Consider the following 23,564-nt stretch of genomic DNA (forward strand, 5'->3'; position numbering starts at 1 on the left):
GTGTTTAATGTATCACCAATGTACAAACTTTGTGAACATATATTTGAAGTTTGTCTTATTAGTGCATTGGTCCCATGTTTAGTTATACACTTTTAAGATTATTTATATTTATATATGTGGATTTGTTGGTTTTTCCTTAAGAATTTTACATTTTGATAAGCGCTGCAAGATGACTAATTTATTTATGTCTAGCTATACACTTCTGAACTAAATATTGTTTTTATTGAAATTATTTCATAGGACAAGTAGCAATGAAAACTATTCAGAGAAAAAAGAAAATAAGAATAAGAATGTTTTTTTAATTTTTTTTAAAAATTATTCATTAATTTATTTATTTTTATTTTGAATTTTTCTTTTTTTTTTTTGGCGGTAGAGCTGTTGGGTCACTTCTTCTCCTGCGTTTCTTTGTCGACACTAAACGTGGATTCTGATTGGCTGACAGTTTAAATGGGCGGACCTCCTCGTCCTCCTATTGGTTTGCGCCTTTTGTCCACGGATTTTAAACATAGTGCAGCCACTGGCAGAACATCGCTTTACTTTTCTGCTAAGGATTCATTTTAAGCTGTTTCGAGCTCCAGCAAAAGACGAAACAGCTCAACAGATGCCCGGCACGAAAGTTAAAACCTTTTCCAGACTTAGGAAACGCAAGGTGAGACGCTACAATAGCGTTTTTACGTGTTATCGCAGGTGGATAGTAGCCTTGAGCTAGCTTGGGCTAGCTTTTATATGTCCCTGACTTCTCATTAATGATTACACACCATTACTGAGGTTTTAAATGCAAGGTTACCTGCTGCAAAACCAGATAATTTGTTGTTTAAGTGTATAATAGTTGTGTAATTGAATAGGTTTTTATTAAAATGTCTATACTGTTGAGTTACAGACTCCTCTCTGATCCTTATCCTAACACTAATATATAAATGCTTTTAAAGTCATTTAGCTCCCTATTGTTAGTTTACATAGTGTGATAAAGGTAGGAATTGCATGTTTATTAATATTAATGCTTCACAAAGCTAAGTTTTGCACGTAAAGAGCGCTAAACCTCACGTCATCATTGCCTTTGCGCCAAATCTGAGTCGCGCCAAAATCCTCTTATTAATGTAAAAGTCTTAATCGGAAATGTTTTTAATGGTTTTTAACACGTTTTCCAAAATGTTTAATGTCCAACAGCCTGGAAGAATGTGTTATTTTTAGTGTTTTTAGTAAAAATAGGAGAGCTATAGGCTGCAAAGCTAACGCCATGCTGCTTCTTTACAGGGTTTACATTAATATTCAAAGCCATTTTAAGCTTAAAATGTAGATATATGGAATTAATAAAAATTATAAAAATCACTTCACCTATAGCTGCAGACTGCAGTTCTTATTTTTTTTATGTTAATACATGTTTTAGGGGATACTCACAGACTACTACTTTATCACATGTCATTTATTTCATTGTAAATAAGTACTAAGGTTTACATTTAATGTGTTAATTATACATATTTTAAATTCTACTGTGAAACTAAAAATAAACATCAACAGTCTAATAGATGTGCTGTAACTTTTTCATGATTTAAGAGAGGTTTATTATTGGACAATGTCCTTTCTTTCTCTGTACCATGTACAGACACGTGTATATATCTTCTACTTTTCATTATGCTTTTTCTTTTATTTATCTATATGGGACACCAATTACAAAGTAGCACATGCTAAAATAAAAGGCAACCTTTTGAAACATTTAGCAACAAACCACGTTTAAATTTTTTTTAAAAAGTGTGAATTTTTTTCAATGCTACATTTGACCAGATTTACAGAAATATTTGTGATATTTACTTTTCTTTGTAAAAACATCATGTCAGTGTTAAATCCAAATTGTAAATATTAAATCTAAATGTTAAGTGTTACATCTAAATGTCATTGGGGAAGATAAATATTTAGTTAATATGCAAATTTACCCGAAGTACCAAAATAAAAGCTAGTAAATATCACAAATTTTACAAACATTGCTGTAAATCTGGTAAAAAGTAACATTAGATTTCACTTAACTTCAGGTTTGCAAGTCTAAGTCAGAAAAGCGGCTCTCTTACGGGAAACTTTGTGAAATAAAAAGTAAAATAGATTACATTAACGGAAGACCTGTCAAATTTTTTGGCTTTTAATTTATCACGTTTTTGTTGGCATGAAGCGAGCACACACATTTGATCACATTTGTACTTAATGAATCACCTTATGATTGTGTGTAATCTTTACCTCCGGCTTCATCTGATGTGTGCAGGTTTCTACGTGCTGTGACGTGTATTCATTTGATGGTGAGAGAGTTATGAAGTGTCCTCGTAACGACATCTCCAAAATCAACGCCATGGAGAAAGTTGCTGCTGCTGCTGAAGTGTTGAGGATCCTTCCCTCCAAGGCCTCCCCTGTCAAAGAACCAGAACCCGCCTTCGCCAAACCCCAGTGTCCCCCGACAGAAACGACCACGGTGTTGTTCTCTCCCAAGAGCGACACCAGTCCCGTCCACAACAAGGAAAACAGCAAAGCCCAGGACAGGACTCTGGTGGACGAAGGCCTGGATGACAGCGGCTACATCTCTCTGCACAGCAGTCGCATCGACGACGAGAGGATATCGCCTCTCGCTTCTCCTGTGAAATGCTCAAAGCGAGAGTCCGGTGTGCATCCAGCTGTGTCCACACCTGTGGATCTGTCCAGGACGAGAACATCAACACACACTCCCTCACACCATCACAAACACCCCTATCTGCCAGTGCTGGACTTCCAACACGCTGTGTGTGAAGAGCTCGCTAAAAGCTATCAGAAGAACAAGAAGTAAGATCACGCTCAGCTATTGTAGCTTTAACTGGTGGTCACCATTTGGGAATGTGTCACATCCTGCTTCAAGAATGGGGGAAAAATTACAGCGATATTTGTGATATTTTCTTTTCTTGTAAAAATGCCATGTCAATGTTGAAATCTAAATGTTAAGTATTAAATCTAAATGTTATATTTCAATGTAAATGTTAAATCTAAATGTTAAATTAAAATGTAAATCTAAGTGTTGTATTTAAATGTTAAATCTAAGTGTTATTTTTAAATATACATGTAAATCTTAACTCTAAATGTTACATATAAATGGAAATTTTTTTGTGCGACTAATCCTTTCTTATGTGTTTTTTTTAAGGTTTGACTGGAATGTTGTTTCCAAAGTAGCAGAAAACTATCACCTTGATCGTGTGATTGGACGTCAGATGGGTCTGGAGCATGTAGATGTTTTCTCCTCTCTGCAGCTCAGGAACATGAAATGCATCCTGACTAAAATACTGGGCATGCTGGGAGACTCAGACCTCGTCAGGTAAACACAAGCTCTTCATGTCTGTGGGCCAAACATATTCCAAAAGCAATAAAATGAGTAAACAGTGAAAACGGGTCATTTAGCATTGAAAGATTCACTTTGACTTGAAATGTTTTCATAATTATATATTTTTTTTATTTTTCTCTCCTTGCAGTTGTAAACAAGTTTGTAAAACGTGGAGGAAGATAGTTTCGGCGGATAAATCAGCTCTGGAGAGATGCCAAAAGGCCGAAGATGCTTTCAGGGTAAGAAACCTACTAAATAACATCTTACACGTGTTTCCATTACAGTTTTTCACAAAATAAAAGTGATATTTGTAAATCTTCGACAAAGTAAAAATGCGCTTTGAACGCTTTGTGACTATCGTGAAATCTCATCTTGTGAGACTTTTCTGCAGGAAGATGGACGCTCCCGACCTCTTAATAACACTCTACATTCCTTCGTTGTTTCACGTCTAATGAGGCAGTAATAATTTTGAAGTATAATGCTATGAAATGTCTCGGTCTCTTCTTCTGTCCACACGTATCGCGCCATGTTTTCTCGCAAGTGTTTCCATTGAGCTTTTGCGATACCTTTCAATATCGAAACATTTGAAAAACCTCCTCATGAAGGAATATAAACTTTTTTATCAAAATTTGATATCGTTTTTTTCGTAATTTGGGCTTTTCAATTTCCTATTTTTATTGCGCTAATTAGATTTTGCACATTTCCAAGGGTAAAGGAAACTAGAGCTGGACTAAAACTCATATCGCGATATTTTTTCTCAGAATCACGATAAAAATCGTGATAATTTAAATTCAAATGAAGTCTGACCAGAAAGATAATTCTGGGTTAAATTTGCTGATATGAAGTGGCACACGGACACTTTTATTAACGAACAGTTGATTTGGTTGATCAATTAAGGATACCATGATCTGGGATGTCAGGATATTATGTTGTGAAATAAAAACTTTTTTAGTCGTAAAGTTAAATATTCACAGGTGGTCATTTTGGTTTTTCTAATATGGCGATGCCAGTCAAGGTCACTGTCAAATAGGCATCATATTTAGAATCCCCGAGGTCCAGAACCTTAGAAATGTGTTTTTAATTTAAATTGTGACTTTTTGTATGCTCGTAAAATAAAAACCTATTTTTGAATTGTCCAATATGGCGACCCCTATTGAGAAATGGCTTCATCTCCTGCCACATTTGAATTCAGCAGGTCAAAATACTTCAATTATGCCAAATTTCATGCTTGTAGACAAATTTGCACTGTTCTTTTGCTGACAGACCAGACTACTGAAAGAGACAGCACGTGTGAGTGAGTTCTTTAGTGTGGATGATGTTTAGGGGATGGTCATGGGTTAGGACGCACTCAGAAATGTGTTTTTCATGCTGTTCTGAGAAGTAGTAAAAGCAGTCACTTCTAAAACAAAATAAGCTATATAGATAAAGGCGATATTGTAATTTTCTATATCGTCAAAACAGAAAATTCTATATATCTTGAATCTCAATATATCGCCCAACCCTAATGGAAACACAGCTAGACTATAGCATCAATTTAGACCCTTGGTATCATCATTGCTTGTGTTAATATGTATGGAATGTATCTTAAAGTGACCACACGTCTGTACAACTTTGTGAAAGTGTGAGGCACAAGTTCTAATACTTTCTTTTTGTTTTGTTTTGTTTGGTTTTTTTGTTTTTTTTTTTTCTTAAAGGAATCGAGAAATTCTGTGAAACAGACCAGTCTGACACGAGACGTAGTGAGTTCCAGGGTGGTCCTCTCCTGCACTCAGAGCTTAGCCAAAGCCTCCTCGTCCTCCTCTGCCCTCAGCTGCAGGACCAACCAAAAGGATTCACGCTTTAACCAATACTTGCAGGTCAGCAGGTTTCTTTAATTCATTAAAAAAAATGATTGCTTCAAAAATCTTCGGTGTAGATTTTCATGAGTACACCACGTATTAAATAGCTTTTTATTTGTCCTCAGGCTGCCAGTAAGCTGAAGCAGCACGAGTCCCTGTGTCCGTGCAGACGCTGTGACTCACCTGCGACTCACTCTACCCACATCCAGAGGGCGATATGCACGCGTGAAGGCTGCGGGTTTGATTTCTGCACCAGCTGCCACGAGCCTTTCCACGGCTCTGCTCCCTGCAGAACGCTACGGCGCTCCAGCTCAAAGACGTCCATCATCATCCCAGGGAGCGCGCTCAGTAGGAGGAACGTCAGACGCCTTTGATGGACACATCATCAGCTGCTGATTGCTGAACTTTTGTGTCGGACGCATTCATTGTAGTTTGGACAATATTTTTGTTTTTTAAAAAGCTTTCTTGGATCAGGCTTCCTGGACTAAACATGACTCGGACAATTGGACCAGAGTGGACAAAGCTGTCCTTTGTACATTTTAATTGTTTTAAAATGAAGTGTATGGAAATAAATTGTACTGCATCTTTTAAATAGTTTTTTTTATATATATATATATTTATGTATAAATGTTTGTTCTTTGTATTTCAAAATGTTTTATATTATTTCTGTAAATATAAATATATTTATACTAAAAGAAACAAGTTGGTTCTGATTTTCTCATTCTAGAGCTGCTGATTTTCATTAATTTGGATGAAATCATGGTGTTTATTCATCACATTAGTCTAATGCAGGGGTTCTCAACCTGGGATCAGGTTTCTTCCTTCAAGAAACTAAGAATATTTTAACAATTTGAGCCCATTTTTGCTTATTTTTACCCTACTTTTTGCAACTACACCAAACTTGCCATATTTGTACCTCTTTTCATCACTTACTCTTGCTGTATTTTTGCTCCTTTTAATACATTTTTGCTACATTACTTCCATTTCTGCCACTTCTCCATCAAATGCCCATGCCTTTCCACTTACATGACATTTTCAGCACTGATCAACCCTTTCCATCACTTTTGTTGACCCATTATTGTCACTTTTAGTTTTAACCTCTTTTCACCATATTTCATGCTTTTTTTTTTTTTTTTTTTTTTTTTTTTAACCACATACACCATTTGTCATGCCCATTATTTGCAAGTTTAAAGGAATTGTTCCAATTTGACACTTTAAAGCGTTTGACACTTTTTGGCCACTAATTTTGCAACTTTTAACCAATTTCTGTGGTTTTTAAAATCCATCTTTTGTCACTTAACAAATTTTATTTCTGATTAAATCACGGATTTACATTTTCAAAATGATTATATACTATGGAGCAAATAATAAACTTCCTGGACAATAGTGGATAGTATTTAGATAAATGTGGTTATCACAGATTCATAGAACAATTTACCATTATATTGCTGACTTTATGTAGTAGCTGTATTTCCTTTGTCATGTCTTGACATTATGTGTTTAATCCACTAGAGGGCAGTATTGCTTTCTTTCTCTGCTGCTCATTGAGTTCCATAGACTGGAATAGAAATGATTCCAGCAAAGTGAATCTCTTTGTCTGTGTTGAATAATGAGGGTTTTGAAAAATTACTCAAATATAACTTCACTTGAGTTCATTACATACGTTAATTCAGGCATACAGTACTTTTCTAATTTTAGGCCGGGCTATTGGACTCAACGCCCTCACTTTGTTCTTTTTGTTGTATACACTAGTTAAAATTGCTAATCTGGGGGCCCCATTTTTCAAATGACTACTCCTCCGTTTGTTGTCGTTAGATCAGAATGCAGTTTGGTATGAATACTCACCACCATTTTTTAAAATGGGGCCGGGGACCCACCTCCCATTTCCAGCCAATTTCAAAATTTATAGGAACATAGTCGTGTGATATATAGTTTCAAAGGTAATTCAACGTAGATTACGATTATATCTTGTACAATTTGATTAGGGGCCCACCCCCCTTTTTTCAGCAATTTCCATTAAAGTAATTTGATCATTTATTTGTGAGTCAAATATTGCCATTCTTCAAATGACTACTCCATTAATGCTTGTTTAACCAGGCTTTAATTTGACATGGTTATTCTATGACCGGATGTTAAGAGCCTCTCAGAGACCTTAGTCACCAGTAGTTTAACTAAAGCATAAGAATAGCCTACAATTAAATAAAAATAAAATATATTAGTAAAATAAGTTAATAGATGGTAAAAAAAAATAACCTCAATAAATACAATTAAAAAAATAAATATATATATTTCAAGTGCACTTAAGCCAGTAGTTTAACTGAAACATAAGAATAGTCTACAATTGAATGGAACAAATAAAAATAAATTCGAAGATGCTGAAAATTTACCTCAATTAATCCTTTTTTTTTTTTTTTAAAGTACAAAATAACAAGTAGTTTAACTAAAATTTAAGAATACTCTTCAATTGAATAGAATAAATAAAAAATACATTTGGAGATGCTGAAAAATAACCTTAATAAATCCAATTTTAAAGACACAAGGTGCAAAAAAGTGACTAGTTTTACTAAAACATAATGATAGTCCACATTTGAATGAATGAAAATAAATTAGAAGACGTGATAAATTACCTTAGTAAGTCTAATAATTATTGTTTTTTTTTTTAATCTATTTTTTTTAAAGTGCAAAATAATGGCTAGTTTCACTAAAACACAAGAATATGCTACAAGTCAATACACTAATATCGGATTGGGACACAATAGTTGTTTTAGCTACAGTGGTTGTAAAATCATGTAAGAATTAGCATCCTGATGCTAATGCTAATGTGCACCTCAATCAAGTGGTTCCAAGGTCCTTAAACCTTCTTTTCTGAAAAAGAAAGACAAGTTCTCCTCAGGTAGGAGAAAAACCACCATCCACACTTTTCCCTTTAAAGAAGTCAAGTTTTGCTGGAAGCACTGATGGCTGGATGTGAGGCGTCATGAAGCTACAAATAGCTGCTGTGACATTAGATGGTCCATGGTTACCTCTGACATTTACACAATCAATGACCCACATGTCTCTCTCTGTGTGTGTGTGTGTGTGTGTGTGTCATCTCACACAACATGATTTTGGTGCAAAGGATTCCACTGTAATGTAGCAAAGTGTTGGCCTTTGGAAATAAGGGTTAGATGAAGGTTTTAATAGTTTGCAGAGATAGTTGGAGTTAGTTATTGTCCTTTTTTTAGGCCGGACTACTGGGCTCAAAACGCCACTCACTTTGTTCTTGTTGTTGTTGTCGTTGCTGTTGTGTACACTCGATAAAATTGCTACTCTTATGTTATTCGTGAACATATTGGGCTGAAATTTGGTTGGTATAATCTATGGATGCGTACACATCGACGCTCGGAGCCCGATTTTTGATTTAAGAAAAAAATAAATAAAGTCGATTTCTCATTTATTTGCGAGTCAAATATTACGACGGTTGGTGGTAACGAATCATTGGCACATACCAGTATATAAAATATATGAATGGGTCCCATTACTCCATATCTGCTACGAGGGCACCAGGGGGCCCCATTTTTCAAATGACTACTCCTCCGTTAATGCTTGTTTTACTCAGTGGAACCGAGTCATTTGACTGAATTCTCTGGAACGTGGTACGTGCTATTCAGAAATTCATATCTAGCTTAACCGCTACCTTAATGAATCTACGGTAATAGATTTGTCACCTTTATAATAAGTGCTGACTAGGCCACTGGGAGTGAGGCCCAAAGCCAAGACAGGCTGACTTGATAATAATGTATCATGTTTTTCTGCAGTCAGTGCCTTCTCCTCGCCCTTCTCTCTCTGCTCTGTTTCAGGTGTCGTGAAGCCCATGATGGAATCAATATATAGTTGAGGTTCATTACCCCGTATGTGTTACCACTTCTCCATTGGTTCTCGTTAGATCGGAATGCAGTTTGGTATGAATACTCCACCCCCCATTTCTGGTCATTTCCAAATTTATGGGAACATAGTCATGTGATATATCGTTTCAAAGGTAATTCAATGTAGATTATGATTATGCCTCGCACAATTTGATTAGGGGCCCGAGGGCCCACCTCCTTTTTTCACCGATTTCCATTAAAGTCATTTAGTCATTTTTTTGTGAGTCAAATGCGACAGTTAGTAGTACCGAATCATTGACACATACCAATATATGAACGGGGCCCATTACTCCGTATTTGTCACGGGGGCGCCATTTTTCAAATTACTACTCGTCTGTTAATGCTCGTTGAATCAGACTGTAATTTGACATGGATATTATATGATCGGATGTCAAGACCCTCGGTTATTTCTAAATTTATCGGAATATAGTCGTGCGATATATCGTTTCAAAGGCAATTCAAGGGTACAAGGGATGATCACGCTATCAGTGTTGGGAACAAGATTTGACCGCTCTATCGATGTTGAAAACCAGCTCTGTACGGTATCGGTGACGGGAACGAGGTCCAGTATCAGCTCTGTATCGCTGCAACGCCGATACCAAAGTCCGACATTGATGTTGCACGTCCAATGCTAGTCTTTTTTTACTCGGTGGAACTGAGTTATTTCACTGAATTCTTGGGAACGTGGTACGTGCTATTCGACTTGGAGAGGTTTCTCGGGCCCGGCCGTATTTCATCCGAACTTGTTTAGCAATACAAGCAAATGTAAAGATTTGTTACTGTATGGCTCTGTTTTTCAACCTTGGTGTCGTGACCCCCATGTGGGATCACCTGGAATTAAAATGGGGTCTTATGAAATCTCTAGTTATTGGTAAAAAAATATAATAGATTTTTACCACACACTCTCAAACAATTGCATTTATAATTTCACTTTCTCAAATATATATATAGTTCATTTTAAATGCAGTATAAAATACATATTGACACTTTGTGCTCTAATCCTGGCTAACCTGCATTTGTAAAGCAAACATAACCAAAAACTAATTAAAGGGGAAAAAACGTCTCTGTGGTCGCCATAAATTTGTGATATTAAAATGAGGCTACGACCCAAAAAAGGTTGGGAACCACTGCTGTATAGAAAGCTGTTTGATCATAAAGTTGGTATCAGTGATATCAACCACAGTAAAGCTCCACTAGTGCTCAAATTTAGTGCAAACTAGTGCGCAAGAAGACTTTAAAAGTTGCAAATTACAGTGGAGTTATATTTCATTGATTATTACATTATTTTTTCAGTGTTAGGTGACCTTGAAATATTTTAAAAGGGGCTAATGAGGTAATAATAATAATAATAATAATAATAATAATAATAATAATAATAATAATAATATCAAATCTTCTTACTGTTTGGTCAAATTTTGACCCATTAATACGTTCTGTGACCTTTTCAACATATCAATTTGTCTTTAAACTAAGTTTAAAAGTGAGAGGTGCACCACGGTGACCTCATGTAAGATTTAGAATAGAATAAATGGGTTTTTTGTGTCGTTGGAGCCTTTCTTTGGAGGATGTGTAGCTGCTGATTAATCTGCACTGTGGCCTTTTCCCCTCAATCACTTTGAATCATTAATCTGGCAGATTAATGGTTGCAGCAGCAACGTAGAGACCATCTTCTGATTGTAAAAGTCATTAGAGCTGTCTGGATACTTTTTGGTTAAGTATGTGTACGTGTGTGTGTGTGTGTGTGTGTGTGTAACAGAACATGCAAAGTGCAGCAGAAGCTTCCTGATATGGATGTGTAATAATGTTCTTCGTGAACTTCCGGTGCCGTGTTTTAATTTTCTCCGTAGGGTAATGATGTTAATGTGGAATGACTTGTGCCTGTCATTTAAAAAGTCTGACATAAAGATCATGTGCGTGCACGCCCCCAGCAACACAAGAATGAGAGAGGAAGTGAATCAAAAGCCAAGAAAAAAAACAAAAAAAAAAACAAGTCAGGTTTGCAGTAAGTATCACACAGTGAATCACATGTTTTCTATAGAAACACTTTTAGATTTAGTTTATAGTTTTAATGTAAAGTTAAGTTTTTCTGTTTTTAAAAAGAGAAAAATTTGGGGAGAAAATTAGATCCAGGGAATACTGCAATTGTAAAACCTTTAAAAACTATTGCAAAAAGAGTGTATTTAAAAATTGAGTTAAATTTTAAAATGAGCGTTAAGATAAAGAATGTTAATCATTCACCTCCAAACTTGTTTTTTTAATTAATTTATTTATTTTTTTAAACTTCTTTGAATGAGTTAATAAATGTTTTTACCTCTAAACGTGCTGATATTAATTAAAAAAACATAAATTTGAATTAGAAATTAGACCGATGCTTTTTAAAGTCTTTTAAAGGTGCAGTCTGCAACTCTTTTAAAAGTGACTTTTTGTCATATTGCTAAAGCTGTCACTATGTAAGGACAGCTTTACATCAAATTAGTAGTTTGCATGAATAAAACAGACTCACTGAGCCCCGCCCCCTGCTGCTCCTGCAGCCTTTGGCAGATTGCCAGAATGCATCAACGACCGAACAAAAAGAACCAATCGGAGCCAGGATTGTGTTTGGTGGGCTGTCGGACAGCTGTTGCTCACAGGCCCCGCCCCTTTCCCGGGGCTGTAGCGCCGTCGTTTTTTACAGTGTATGGTCTGGAGGAGTAGAAGATAGAATTGGTGACTTTTCTGCTTGAAAGGTAATTACTGCTGCTTGATTTACATAATGTTTGATTTATAATTGTTACACTAGAACTCTGTAGTGTATGTGTTGTTCATGTGCACGCAGCAGCCTCCGTGTGGGCTGCTGTAAGTGACACTGTGTTGTTGCTGCTGCTGAGGTGTGTGTACATTGAGAGAGAAGCGCTGCAGTAATACGCTTTTAACAGAGCATGTTATATTACTGTGATGTTGCTGTCAGACTAACGTTAGCTTGTTAGCTCCTCTGAGTAAAGTTTGGAGGCAGGGCAAGAGAGCAGTGGAGAGGGAGGGGGAGAGAGGGACCTGAGAGTCAAGGACTGCACCTTTAAGACATTTTTAATGTAATGTAATTCAGAAAATAGGAACAATTAGTTTAAACTGGCAAATAAAGGCATGACAAATCGTGAATGTGGTTAAATAAGCAAAAATATGCAATAAATAAGGTGGAAATAATTTAAAAGTGACAATAATGGGTCAACATGTGTGTCATAAGGTGGAAAAAGTGGTGAAAAGGATTCATAAGTGCTGAAAATGTCTTGAAAGTGGAAAGAAATGTGCAGAAAACCCATTGAAATGTGATGGAGAAGTGGCAGAAATGGGAGTAATGTAACAAAAATGCATTAAAAGGAGCAAAAAATATGGCAAGAAATAGTGATAATATAGAAAATTTGGTGTAGTTGCAAAAAAAAGTGTAAAAAATAAGCCAAAATTGGCTCAAATTGTTCCAAAAATGTTCTGTTTCTTGAAAGCATCTGGTGAACCCAAATAGACTCCTGACTCCAAGGTTAAGAACTCCTGAGTTAAACAACACATGCACGATACAGAAAGAGACGTCTGGTTTGTTTCTCACCCTCAGCCTGTTGAAACCATAGAAACAGAGTTTTTTATTCCTTATTCTGAAACATAGAGAATAATCATGTTTAATGGATTGTTAACAGAGTATTTTAGGTTCACCATCCCCACCCAGTGACAGGTTCTAATTATAAGTTCACCGGATGTGGGTCCAGCCCTGAAGAACATTGCTTATGACATTTATGAGTAAATATCTGCTGCCATTTATCTGTTGTAAACAAACTGAGTCACAACCTCATGTGGGCAGTTATATTTTCACTTTACATCGCACTTTGCTCGTTCAAGGGGGGTTTATTTTTGTTGGTTTAAAGTGGTTTAATATGGGCGACTGGTTGTGGCCCTTGGCCTGGTTTTGTGCAGACCCCAAAGTAAAATGCACAAATTCATACCAAAAACACTCTAAACATATTCAAAACTATCCAAAATAAGAGACAAATATACAAAAGGCTAACAAAAACACTTTCAAAACACAAAATGACAACCAAAATTACTCCAAAATGCAAAATGACAACATGGACAATAGAAATACACAGAATAACAGCAAAATATATGAAAAACACACTAAATAAAATCGAAAACATTAAAAAACCAAGGGAAAATGCACAAAATGACAACAAAACCATGCAAAAGTGACCCCAAAATGCAAAATGACTACAAAAGATAAAATAAAACAAACGAAACTGATTCCAAAATCATAAAATGACGACCGAAATATGTAAAATTACAGTAAAAAATACACAAAATGACATAAAGAACATGCAAAACCAGAGTAAAATGTACAAACAAAAACAAAAACCCTTTGTTCTTTCCCATGTTAATGCTCAGATCGGTTATTATTCTGAATATTGACATAAGTTTTGATATTCTGGCCCTCAGAGCAGATACTAGTAATTAAATGACCGGACACTTAACATAAACAAAGTATTTAAAGAAATCAAAACATGACTTTATTCTGGAAAAACATATTTTTGGTCTATTTGACTATAAATTTATTAGAGTTTACAGTCCACTAGGTTTGCCTGTAGGGGGCGACAAATGCATGCCTGCTTGTTCATATCTGTTTCATACAGAGAATGACTGTAAAGTCATTTTTTATGTCAAATATTTTGAATCATATTTATTTTCTTTCTTTATGGCACAGTGAGTGTCCTTTGAAAATTGGGTTGCCAGTAGTTTTTTTCTTTTTGCCATTTTTCATGCCTCTGTTTGCCAGTTTAAACTAATTGTTGAAGCCATTATACACTGCAAGCCCCTTTTACTGCTTTTTCTGTCTCTAATTTGCAACTTTTAACCAATTTCAGTGGTTTTTAACATCAAATTTCCCCACCCTTTCCACCATTTTTGGTCAGTTTTAATCCATTTCTGACTAAAACTAGGAGTCACATTTTTAAGACGACTATGTACTATGACAAAAAATAATAATAAACTTCCTGGATAGCAGTGGATATTATTCAGATAAATAAATAAATAAATGTGGTTATCACAGATTCATAGAACAATGGACCATCATTTTGCTGACTTTATGGATGGACCCCAAAAATCTCTCCCCTTTATTCCCCTTTATACTGTAGATGACCCTGTCTCCACATGGCTGTTATCAGGGTAAGTGGGAGTAAAGAAGGATAGATATGTATATATTTGTATGTGTTTTGTTGTTTTTTGTAACCTTTAAAGACGTGTTTGGTTCGTTAGCTTTATTATTTCGAACATAGACACACAACTCGGTTCACAAGTAGTGTCTTCCTGTCAGTGTCACTGAGCTTCGTGTCAACCCTCCAACACCCTCAGGGCAAATGTAAAGGCCATATGCCTTTTTGTCCTCACATATGTCATCATGTCATCATCTAAACCAGGGGTGTCAAACTCATTTTAGTTCAGGGGCCAAATATGGAGCACTTTGATCTCAAGTGGGCCACAGATTTTATGCAGCATGGAAAACGAGTAATTTCAACATTATTGTGCTGTAGTTTGCCTTTCTACCTATACATAAAATACAAAATATGTAAGGAACCGACAATGTCCAAGCAACAAATGATAGATATCAGTCCCAACAGGATCTTCATTTTAAATTTCTTAGATTTTGTGACCATTTTGTGTCATAATTTGAGGAAAATTTAAGAATTTTGTAAGAATTTTTAGGGTTTTTTTTTTTTTCAAATATTTAACATTAAAAATAACTGTAATCATACAGCGATATAAGCAAAATGCCGGATTTGGCCCCCAGGCCATAAGTTTGACACATATGATCTATACAGTCACCTTGACGGTAATTATATTCAGAGGGTGGAATTATTTGACCTTAAACAGAGATATCTATATAATCCACTAAATAAAGCAAGTGAAATCAAGGAATAATTCAAATTTCAATGTTTTTCCTACCACTTTGATGGTTTTCTAATGTTTTACTTCCTGTAAAAAGCTCCTTAAACATGAATCCTCCTGATAATGAAACAAACAGCCAGACAAAATGACTCAGCGTTGAAAAATAAACCAACGTCTTTATTTAGTGAACGATGTACATCACTGTATATGCTCGAACGTTGTGTCTTTGCACAGTTATAACATCTTTGTTTCTATATATATATTGAATAATATAAAGTGTTTATATGTGTCTGTGCCCGTGAACAAAATGAGTCCGTCTCTCGTAAATGATCAACAATTCACTTATAGGTTCTCCAACATAACTCAAGCCACACGTAGAGGATTGAAAGGGCATAGATTAATAGGAAAAACTGGATTAAAATTCATCTTTATGATGAAATCAAGTTAATAGTTGGTTGTGTTTTCATGCAGGAGGAAGATGAGGCTGAGATTCTGTACTTTTAATGCAAAAGTAATCTAATTTAGGTTGCATACAAACCAAGGAAGAACAATGGATACACACACACAAAAAAAAAACACAACATTGGAGCAAATAACACTTCATTAATTGAAGAACTTATTGATTTCATATCAGTAAATAATAAAAGTATCTGTTTGCCAATGAATGTATAATTTATTGTATCGAAAATTGCATTCATTTTGCTTTGTTCCAACAAAATAAATAAAATATAACATAATAATTAAGTTCGAGGCACATTAAATCAAAGTTATTTAAATTCTCACATTATATATATATATATATATATATATATATATATATATATATATATATATATTTTTTTTTTTTTTAAGGCAATCTTTGTTGTTTTGTCATTTTCTGCTGTTGTTGATATATTCAATATTTATACAATGTGACTCAATACATAAAAAGCTCATTTGTGACACAATTTCCCTCAAATTATTGAAAAAACAAATAGTTTTCAGGAAATCGATTTTATTTTTAGGTATAGATAGTTACATAATCTTATGAAGATAATAATAAATAAATAAAATACATTTCTGTAGATATTTACTGTCATTTATTAATCAACCAATCAATGGTGCTGATCTTGGGAGCCTGTGAAGGAAGGTCAGTAGTTTGTAGTAGATGTAAAATGGACGTACACTAGTGTAAACATGAGCTGGGTGTATATTATACAGTAGATAAAAAAAAGAAAACCACACTGGAGAACACATCATCATCATCATCATCGTCATCGTCATCGTCATCGTCGCTGAATGGTCTGGCTTTCCATCGTCCTTTGGAATAATACTGCGTTGGGTTGTTTTTTGTTTTTTTGTTTTTGCAAATGAGCGGCTTTCATGAGGATAACTTGAGGTATTCACACATGGACACGCCCCCTTTTCAAAGCGGCTGAAACAGACACGAAAGGGTTAAGTTATTGATCTGAAAAGCTGTAGAAGATATAAGAGAATCAATGTAATATCTGTAGATATTTTTGTTATGAAAAGCTAGTAAATAAGGTTGGGATCAATTATGTAATTTATAATGAATTACAATCATGATGTAATTGTATTTGATTGTTCTCGTAGGATTCTTATTATTTTTCTTCCGCAACTCCTTTGTCCTGGAATTCCTCCTAGGCTATTAATGTAGCACTAATGACACATACTGTATGTCATCTCATAGGGGCAATGTCAAGGATGTGCAGTCGACCTTTTTTGGAGCCAAAATGTCAAGGTCAAAGTCAAGGTCGCATCAAGTGAAATTGTCCATATCTCTACAAATATTTATTGTACAAGTTCAATGCTTACATTTATGAAAAGCTCATCTCAAGTACGACCTACCAGTAAAAAGATCGGTAGGGGTCAAAGTTCATTAAGTTGCTCAGACTGGTACCATTGAGCAACATTTTCCTTTCAATGTGTGACCTTGACCTTTGCTCAAGGTCATGTTTAAGGACAAACTGAGTCATTATTACTTTCAATTTAATTAGTAAAAAGAACAAACTTTTGTCACTTTTGCCAATTTTTTTCAATTGCCAAATACGTATTCGCCTTCCGAATAAATGTCTTGCCTAGTTAGATATCTATAGTTCTAATTTAAAACAATCTGTTGCTGTTGTAATTGTAATTGAAGTGTAATTTAGTTCAGAAAATTGACTTTGTAATTGCAACTGGCATGAATATTCTCTAAAAACTGTCATTTACAATTTAATTAAACGCAAACCTGGGGAACCATGTTACAGTTCTATGGCTTACACATACGTGGTTAACAGCAGGGTTGGCATCAATTACATTTTTTAATTACAATTACATCTTCAATTATCCATGTTCAATTACAATTCAATTACAATTATGGTGACGGGCATTTTTTTCCCAATTACAATTAAAATTACAATTATCATTTCCCCCTGAAAGTCAATTAATCACCTATAAAATATATTAGATAATCTTCTTTTGTATATTTTAGAGCTTTTTTAAGACTCGGGTCGAAACTGACCCATTATCATAAGAGATGCTAACAGAAATCTAACACAGGAGGAAGGTTAAGTTTTATGCACTCATTAGTTGTGATTAATTGTAACTGAGCTTTAGTAATTGTAACTGTAAAATAAAAATTCTAATTTTAATTGTAATTGGAAAAAAATGCCGGTCATCCTAATTTGAATTGAGTTGTAATTGAACGTTGATAATGAAAGACGTAATTGTAATTGACCCCAACCCTTGCGAATAAAGAAAACTCGTTTGTGAATCTTTTCAAACATATACATAAAGTCAAATTTGAGATTTACTATCAGATGTAAAGAAAAGGTGTCTAAATGTGCAGGTACCAGCTGAAAGTTGTTTAGCAGATGGTCTACGTTGATGTCGTCGTAGCTCTCTTGGAAAGTGTTGGGTTCGTCCCTCGATTCCTCTGGGTCTCTGGTATCTTCTAGGCTGTGTTTATAGAATAAAAAACACAAATCATTAACTACGCCAAGGAGGTAATATCTTCATCAACATTTATGTATTTATTTATTTCTTTGTTTATTTCTTTGTTTGCAGGATTACGTCAAAAACGGATTTTGAACAAATTTTAACCAAAGATAGACTTTCCACCAAGTAGGATTCCCTTATATTGTATTTTGGAGGGGATCTGGATCAATATACTGATTCTGGATCAATATACTGACTCTCGATCAGTTTGAAAAATGGAAAAATCTCTACTTCTCATCATTGGCGACATTTTCAAATACTCATATCTCGATTAATAATTGACACATCTTTATGAAATTTGACTCAATTATGTAGGATTATTTCCCTAATTATTCTACCAAATTTCAGTTTGATTAGATCCAGATTACTAATTTCATCAAGATTTTTCAACAATAAGAAAAATAAAGTTTATGCCATACATTTGGACCTACTTAATGGCAACTTTTACACTTGTAACTGAACATGGATATTCACATTTCAGTAAATATGTCATGCCAAACTAAATATTTAATTGATCTTGGTTTCTTTCTGTTAAGAATGTTCATTTAGCTCCACTCTTCTGCACAAAAATCTACAGCTTTTTCTACAGTTATTGCGCAGAGTAAAGGTGGAAATGCAGGAATATAAACTGATCAAAGCAAAGTTTAATCATCACAATCTTTTTTGTCCCGTGTTCCCCCTTTGCATTTTTGTCAAATCATGTGCACCCCCTCTTCATATCATCAGTACCTCTCCATAATTTCATATGCTTTTTTATTTGTGGATTATTGGTTCCCTAAAGATTATTCTACAAATTTAAAACAATGAGTGGAATTTATTACAACAATTAAAATTGTATTTGTATGTAGCTAATTATTGTCTCCTACTGTCAGAAGTGTGATAAAATGGCAGCTACAGCATAAAATAATCCTGTTTCAATAAATTACAGGAAAATATAGTATTTTATTATTTTAGTACTTTTAGTTTGTGGTGAATTTGTCCAAAAAATACCCTAAAAAGGAATTATAGGAACATTTCCCAATTGTTTTTAAATTAATTGTTAAATCTTTCCGAGTACCCCCTGTAATGTGCTCCTGTACCCCTGGGGGAACACGTACCGCTGTTTGGGAACAACTGATCTACGCTTCAGTCAAATCAGAAGTCGACAAATTAAAAGTGTTGATAAAAGCTCTACTCATAATCGTAATAAATCATCGTATAAGCTGAATGCATATAATGACTCCTACCTTCTCTTTCCTGTTAAGACAGAGTTCAGGTACTTCTTCACAGCCATTTGTTTACGGAAACGACTGTAATTGTCTGTAAAAATGGCGTCTGAGTGGCGTTTCACTGGTTCCTCCATCATCTCATCGCTGCACACAAAAGATGACAGAATGACATCAAACATTGAGCTCAGGCCTGGATATACCTATACCGATGCATTGTGGGGATTTTGTTCGCTTTGCTGTTTATTGTGTATAGATTATTTATTTCAGTTGACTAGTGTTGATAATTCAGCCCCTCTTGAAAAACTGAATGCATGGATGTAATTTATACACGTGTGAAGCCACAAGGCATAAATTAACCTTTAGATGCTTTTAACTAGATGCAAAATGCATGATAAAAACCACAAAGACTCTTTTCTTTTTAAATGCCATCAGTCCTTCAAGTGCCGAAGCAGAAACAAAGGTTTCAGATACTGGACCAAGGAAGAAAAAGGGGGCAAAAATCTATCAAGGATTTGGAATAAGGTGAGTGAGTATTAAGTAGATTTGTGTTTTAATTATTCAATTTAAAAAAAAAAAAAAACACTTTTCAACCAAAGAAAAAAAGTGTTCAAATGCAATTATTTGGGTCTCAAGTATTTTCTTTGAATTTGAATTTTTATTTTTTTTGATTGAAAAGGTTTTGTTTTTTGTTTTTTTTTTAATTATTATTATTCAAAATGTGTTCTTTTGATTGAATAATAAGACACAAATCTACCACCATAACAGACAAGCTAATATTTTTCTTTCTTTTTTGTTGAAAAACAGATTCTAATCCAATGAGGCTTTACTGGTTGAATAAAGGTACAAAAATATATATTCTAAAGAGGTTTTTCTCTGAACTCTAAATGAAACTGACTTCAAAGTGTAGCAATCCACTGTGTCTATGGTGATGTTTACACCTGATTGCGCGTCTGTCTGAATCTGTGGACGGACTGTGCTCTCCTACCTGACCCGCTTCCCAATCAGAGACTCCAGGTACCTTCGTGCTGACAGCTGTCCCAGGAGTTTGCTGTAACCACTGGTAAACAGACCGTCCGCGTGTCTCGTCGGTCTGCAGGGAGCACAGGGTGAGGGTGGGGACAACTTTTACTTCACCAAGTGCACCAAAGCCCATGTAAAGATTTCCAGTCCCCCCCCCCCCCCCAAAAAAAGTAGCCCAAGATATAGAATCTACATCTCCATGCTGTGCGTAAAACACGTTCCGACGTGCGTAAAAGCGCACAGATTTGTTAAAGCAGCAACTGTAAAAGGTCAACAATTTATTTTTTCATAAAATTACTACGACACATTAAGAATAATAATTACAATGTCTATAATAATATTGTTTAATGTTCTAATAATAATTAATAAAACCAGAAGCTTATTTGATTTATTGAAGAAATCACGTGTTTTCTAATTTCCAATTAATCTTATTCTAAAAAAACTCAAACGATTCATTTTAAAATTGACACACAGTCAGATACATCGTTTTCCTCTCACCTCATGGATGTGTAAGGCAGACTCAGAGTCTGGGAGTACAGGACACTGCACAGGGCTATTAGGAGAAGCAGATGAGGGCCGTTTCTTTGTGGCAACATCTTTTTGCACCTGTGGGTAGAAATAGTGGGGAAATACTTTATTTAGATATGGCAAGATGCATGAGTTTTTGTTCCTTCACATGAACTGTTTTACGCGCAAAAAACATCGTGCGTAATTACGCACAATCGAGTGTTAATAAGGGACTGTTACGGTCTTTTGTCATTTTGTTCACTTTCCAATTCTGATCCCCAATATGTATGAACAATTTAAAAAACATTTATCGTTCTTCTACGAACTAAAATATGTCAGAAAATGTGTGTTAGAATAAGATATAAACCAGCAAGAAGACACAGTAGTGGTAATAATTATCCTTACGATCGGATATAAACAAACAGCTGTTGTCTATATTTACCATTATTTTTTGATAGAATACAAATATAATTTTGTGACATTTAGGAAATGCTTCTTAGCATTCTGTAAAAAGTATTGCTTCGACCTCAGACTTCGGATTCCAGATGTTAATTTTTAAACACATGTTTATTGATGTAAAACACAGGAAATATCTCTTGTGAAGTGTTTTGATTGAGCCAAAAAGTTGATGAATAGAAGAACAATGGGCGGTACATCATTATTTAAATGCGTCAAAAGTTGTTTTATGCACCGCCTGAAGTCTAACCACGTTGGATTCGCAACAACAGATAACAGAGTACGTTCTAAAATGTCTTTAAAAGGACAAAAAGCTTTTTAAATCACATGCAAGAACTTTCTATATGGAGGTGGAATTCCTGATCCGTGCGTAAAAGCGCACAGCGTGAGCATGAAGTGGATCACTCCGCTTACACGCAACATACTAAAATAAATACACAAATAACTGCTTATGAAACCACAATTCACAGTTTTAATGTGTTAAAAACAGTCGCTGCACTCATTTGAAAAACTCAGAACCGAAAACATTGATATGGAAACGTTGACGGAGCGTCTGTAAAACGCGATCTCACAGAAACCATTGTTTGACATGTGTAAATAAAGATCTTACATGTGCTTTGAAGGTTGTGATGCGCCTGGTTCTCAGTCCTCCGCTGTAGTTGTTGCTGCTGCTGATGCTGTAATGTCCACTCTGCTTTCCTGTCTCACTGCTGCTGGCCTGCAGCTCGATCTGCTCCTGTTTTATACACCTGGATGTTTCTCACGCAGCAGGAGGGGATGCACAGACGTCAGTGGGTCACTGCTTCCGTCACTGCTTTTGCTCGCACTCCAAACCAAAGGCATCCAATGGTGGATATATTGTGCTCTCCATGTAATTTCACGGAATAACTAATTTAGATCTTGACTCATCTGATAATTCCCTCCCAGGAACTCTGAAAGTGAACCTGCTGCATTAGTAAACAACCTGCAAAGAATTGAGAGATAGTTCAGCAAAAATGATGGTCCATTGTTCAATGAATCTGTAATAAAACTTTTTTATTTTTTATATTTCTAAATAATATCCAGTGTAATCCAGGAAGATCATTATCGTTTGCACCATAGTATATCTTAAGGATGTAAATCCTGGTTTTATTCCAAAATAAAAATGGGTTAAAAGTGACCAAAAATGGTGGAGAAGCTGGTTAATTTGAATTTTAAAAACGTTCCAAATTAGAGTGGCCAAAAATGGACAGAAAAAGTAAAAGGGTTGAAAGTGTCGCTAATCGCTTAAAAATGGTAAAAATGGTGGGAGAGGGCTTAGGGTAAGTTAAAAAGTGGAAACAATTAGTTTAAACTGGCAAATAATGTGCATGACAAATTGCAAATGTGGTTAAATTGGAAAAAATAAGCATGAAATATGGTGAAAAGAGGTTAAAAGTGACAATAATGGGTCAACATGTACAACATTAGGTGCAAAAATGCATTAAAAGGAGCAAAAATAAGGCAAGAAAAAGTGATGAAAATAGGTTAAAATATGGCAAGTTTGGTGTAGTTGTAGAAAAATGGTAAAAAATAAATAAATATATATATAATTAAAAAAATGTTGGTAGTTTCTTGAAGGCATCTGATGGCCACTGCTAGTGTCTCCCAACCCCAAATGGGGTCCTAACCCCAAGGTTGAGAACCCCTGGCATAGCTCATATACAGACTTATTGAACAGCATTTATCAAAAAAGGTTTATTCACCTTTTCAGCTTAATCAAAAGATGAACAATTATCCAAGTTCATTGCAGCAACTAAGTTATTCAGCTATTGAAGTCACATTTTGTACATTAAAAACAGGGAACTAGTGCATTTATGACATTATTATGACTGTTACGTCTACCCCTGGGTTTTCAGACAGACTTTGAACGTCATTTCTTATAAACGTGATTTTATTTATATATAATATATCCTTTCTGGCTGTGCCTTTTTGGGCACAGAAGGAAGATGTTATTGAATCATTTTAATTTCCAATGCAGATATGGTGAATGGATCTCCATGTTTTGAATTTGTTTTCAAAAAAAGAAAGATATAAATCCAGGGCTAATTTTGTGCTGTAAACAAACCTTCTACATTGTCCTGCCATCACGCAAATACATAATTCCTCAACAATGTTGTCAAAATCTTATCATTTACATTTCACAGAACAGATTATCACCTAAAAATGGAGATTTAAAAATGGTCAAAGGAGTAAAAGGCGTTTGCAGAGTTGCTGAAGCTGTTTCTTTTTAAACAGTGAGATTTTTAAGGTTTTTTCCAAAAGAAAACGTCACAGTGTGTAATCCATACATCCATCCATCCATTTATCATCCATCCATCCATCCATCCATCCATCCATCCATCCATCCATCCATCCATCCATCCATTTATCATCCATCCATCCATCCATCCATCCATCCATC

General features: G+C 35.1%; 2 protein-coding genes across 3 annotated transcripts; one reads left to right on the forward strand and one right to left on the reverse strand.

Annotated features, from left to right (window-relative positions):
- The first annotated feature begins 510 nt into the window (after positions 1–510).
- On the forward strand, positions 511–5,670 carry fbxo5 (F-box protein 5). The gene is made up of 6 exons (XM_028467890.1): positions 511–649; positions 2,252–2,799; positions 3,152–3,322; positions 3,477–3,567; positions 5,023–5,184; positions 5,292–5,670. The coding sequence occupies exons 1-6, from the start codon at positions 602–604 to the stop codon at positions 5,538–5,540; spliced, it is 1,269 nt and encodes a 422-aa protein (XP_028323691.1). The 5' UTR covers positions 511–601; the 3' UTR covers positions 5,541–5,670.
- Positions 5,671–16,028: 10,358 nt separating this feature from the next.
- On the reverse strand, positions 16,029–21,940 carry vip (vasoactive intestinal peptide). Of its 2 annotated transcripts, none has more exons than XM_028467903.1 (6): positions 21,753–21,940; positions 20,678–20,785; positions 20,178–20,249; positions 19,178–19,303; positions 17,807–17,912; positions 16,029–16,386 (listed from the first exon to the last, which is right to left on the reverse strand). In XM_028467903.1, coding segments are annotated over exons 1-6 (423 nt in total). In that variant the 5' UTR covers positions 21,755–21,940; the 3' UTR covers positions 16,029–16,377. The 2 variants fall into 2 exon arrangements, with proteins under 2 accessions (XP_028323704.1, XP_028323703.1); XM_028467902.1 differs by having other exon boundaries at positions 20,145–20,249; positions 21,753–21,934.
- Between the last annotated feature and the right edge of the window lie 1,624 nt (positions 21,941–23,564).

This window comes from Gouania willdenowi, chromosome 15 (genome assembly GCF_900634775.1).
Source record: "Gouania willdenowi chromosome 15, fGouWil2.1, whole genome shotgun sequence".
Classification (NCBI taxonomy): Eukaryota; Metazoa; Chordata; class Actinopteri; order Blenniiformes; family Gobiesocidae; genus Gouania; species Gouania willdenowi.

What these genes read in the sequence shown, in the direction of transcription:
- fbxo5 (XM_028467890.1), top strand. Translation starts at nt 602, where the DNA reads ATGCCCGGCACGAAAGTTAAAACCTTTTCCAGACTTAGGAAACGCAAG. An exon ending in AGCTATCAGAAGAACAAGAA is followed by an intron (nt 2,800 to 3,151) that starts GTAAGATCACGC and finishes GTTTTTTTTAAG; the next exon opens with GTTTGACTGGAATGTTGTTT. An exon ending in GCTTTAACCAATACTTGCAG is followed by an intron (nt 5,185 to 5,291) that starts GTCAGCAGGTTT and finishes ATTTGTCCTCAG; the next exon opens with GCTGCCAGTAAGCTGAAGCA.
- vip (XM_028467902.1), bottom strand. An exon ending in CTGATTGGGAAGCGGGTCAG is followed by an intron (nt 19,304 to 20,144) that starts GTAGGAGAGCAC and finishes TTTTGTGTGCAG; the next exon opens with CGATGAGATGATGGAGGAAC. An exon ending in GTCTTAACAGGAAAGAGAAG is followed by an intron (nt 17,913 to 19,177) that starts GTAGGAGTCATT and finishes CTATAAACACAG; the next exon opens with CCTAGAAGATACCAGAGACC.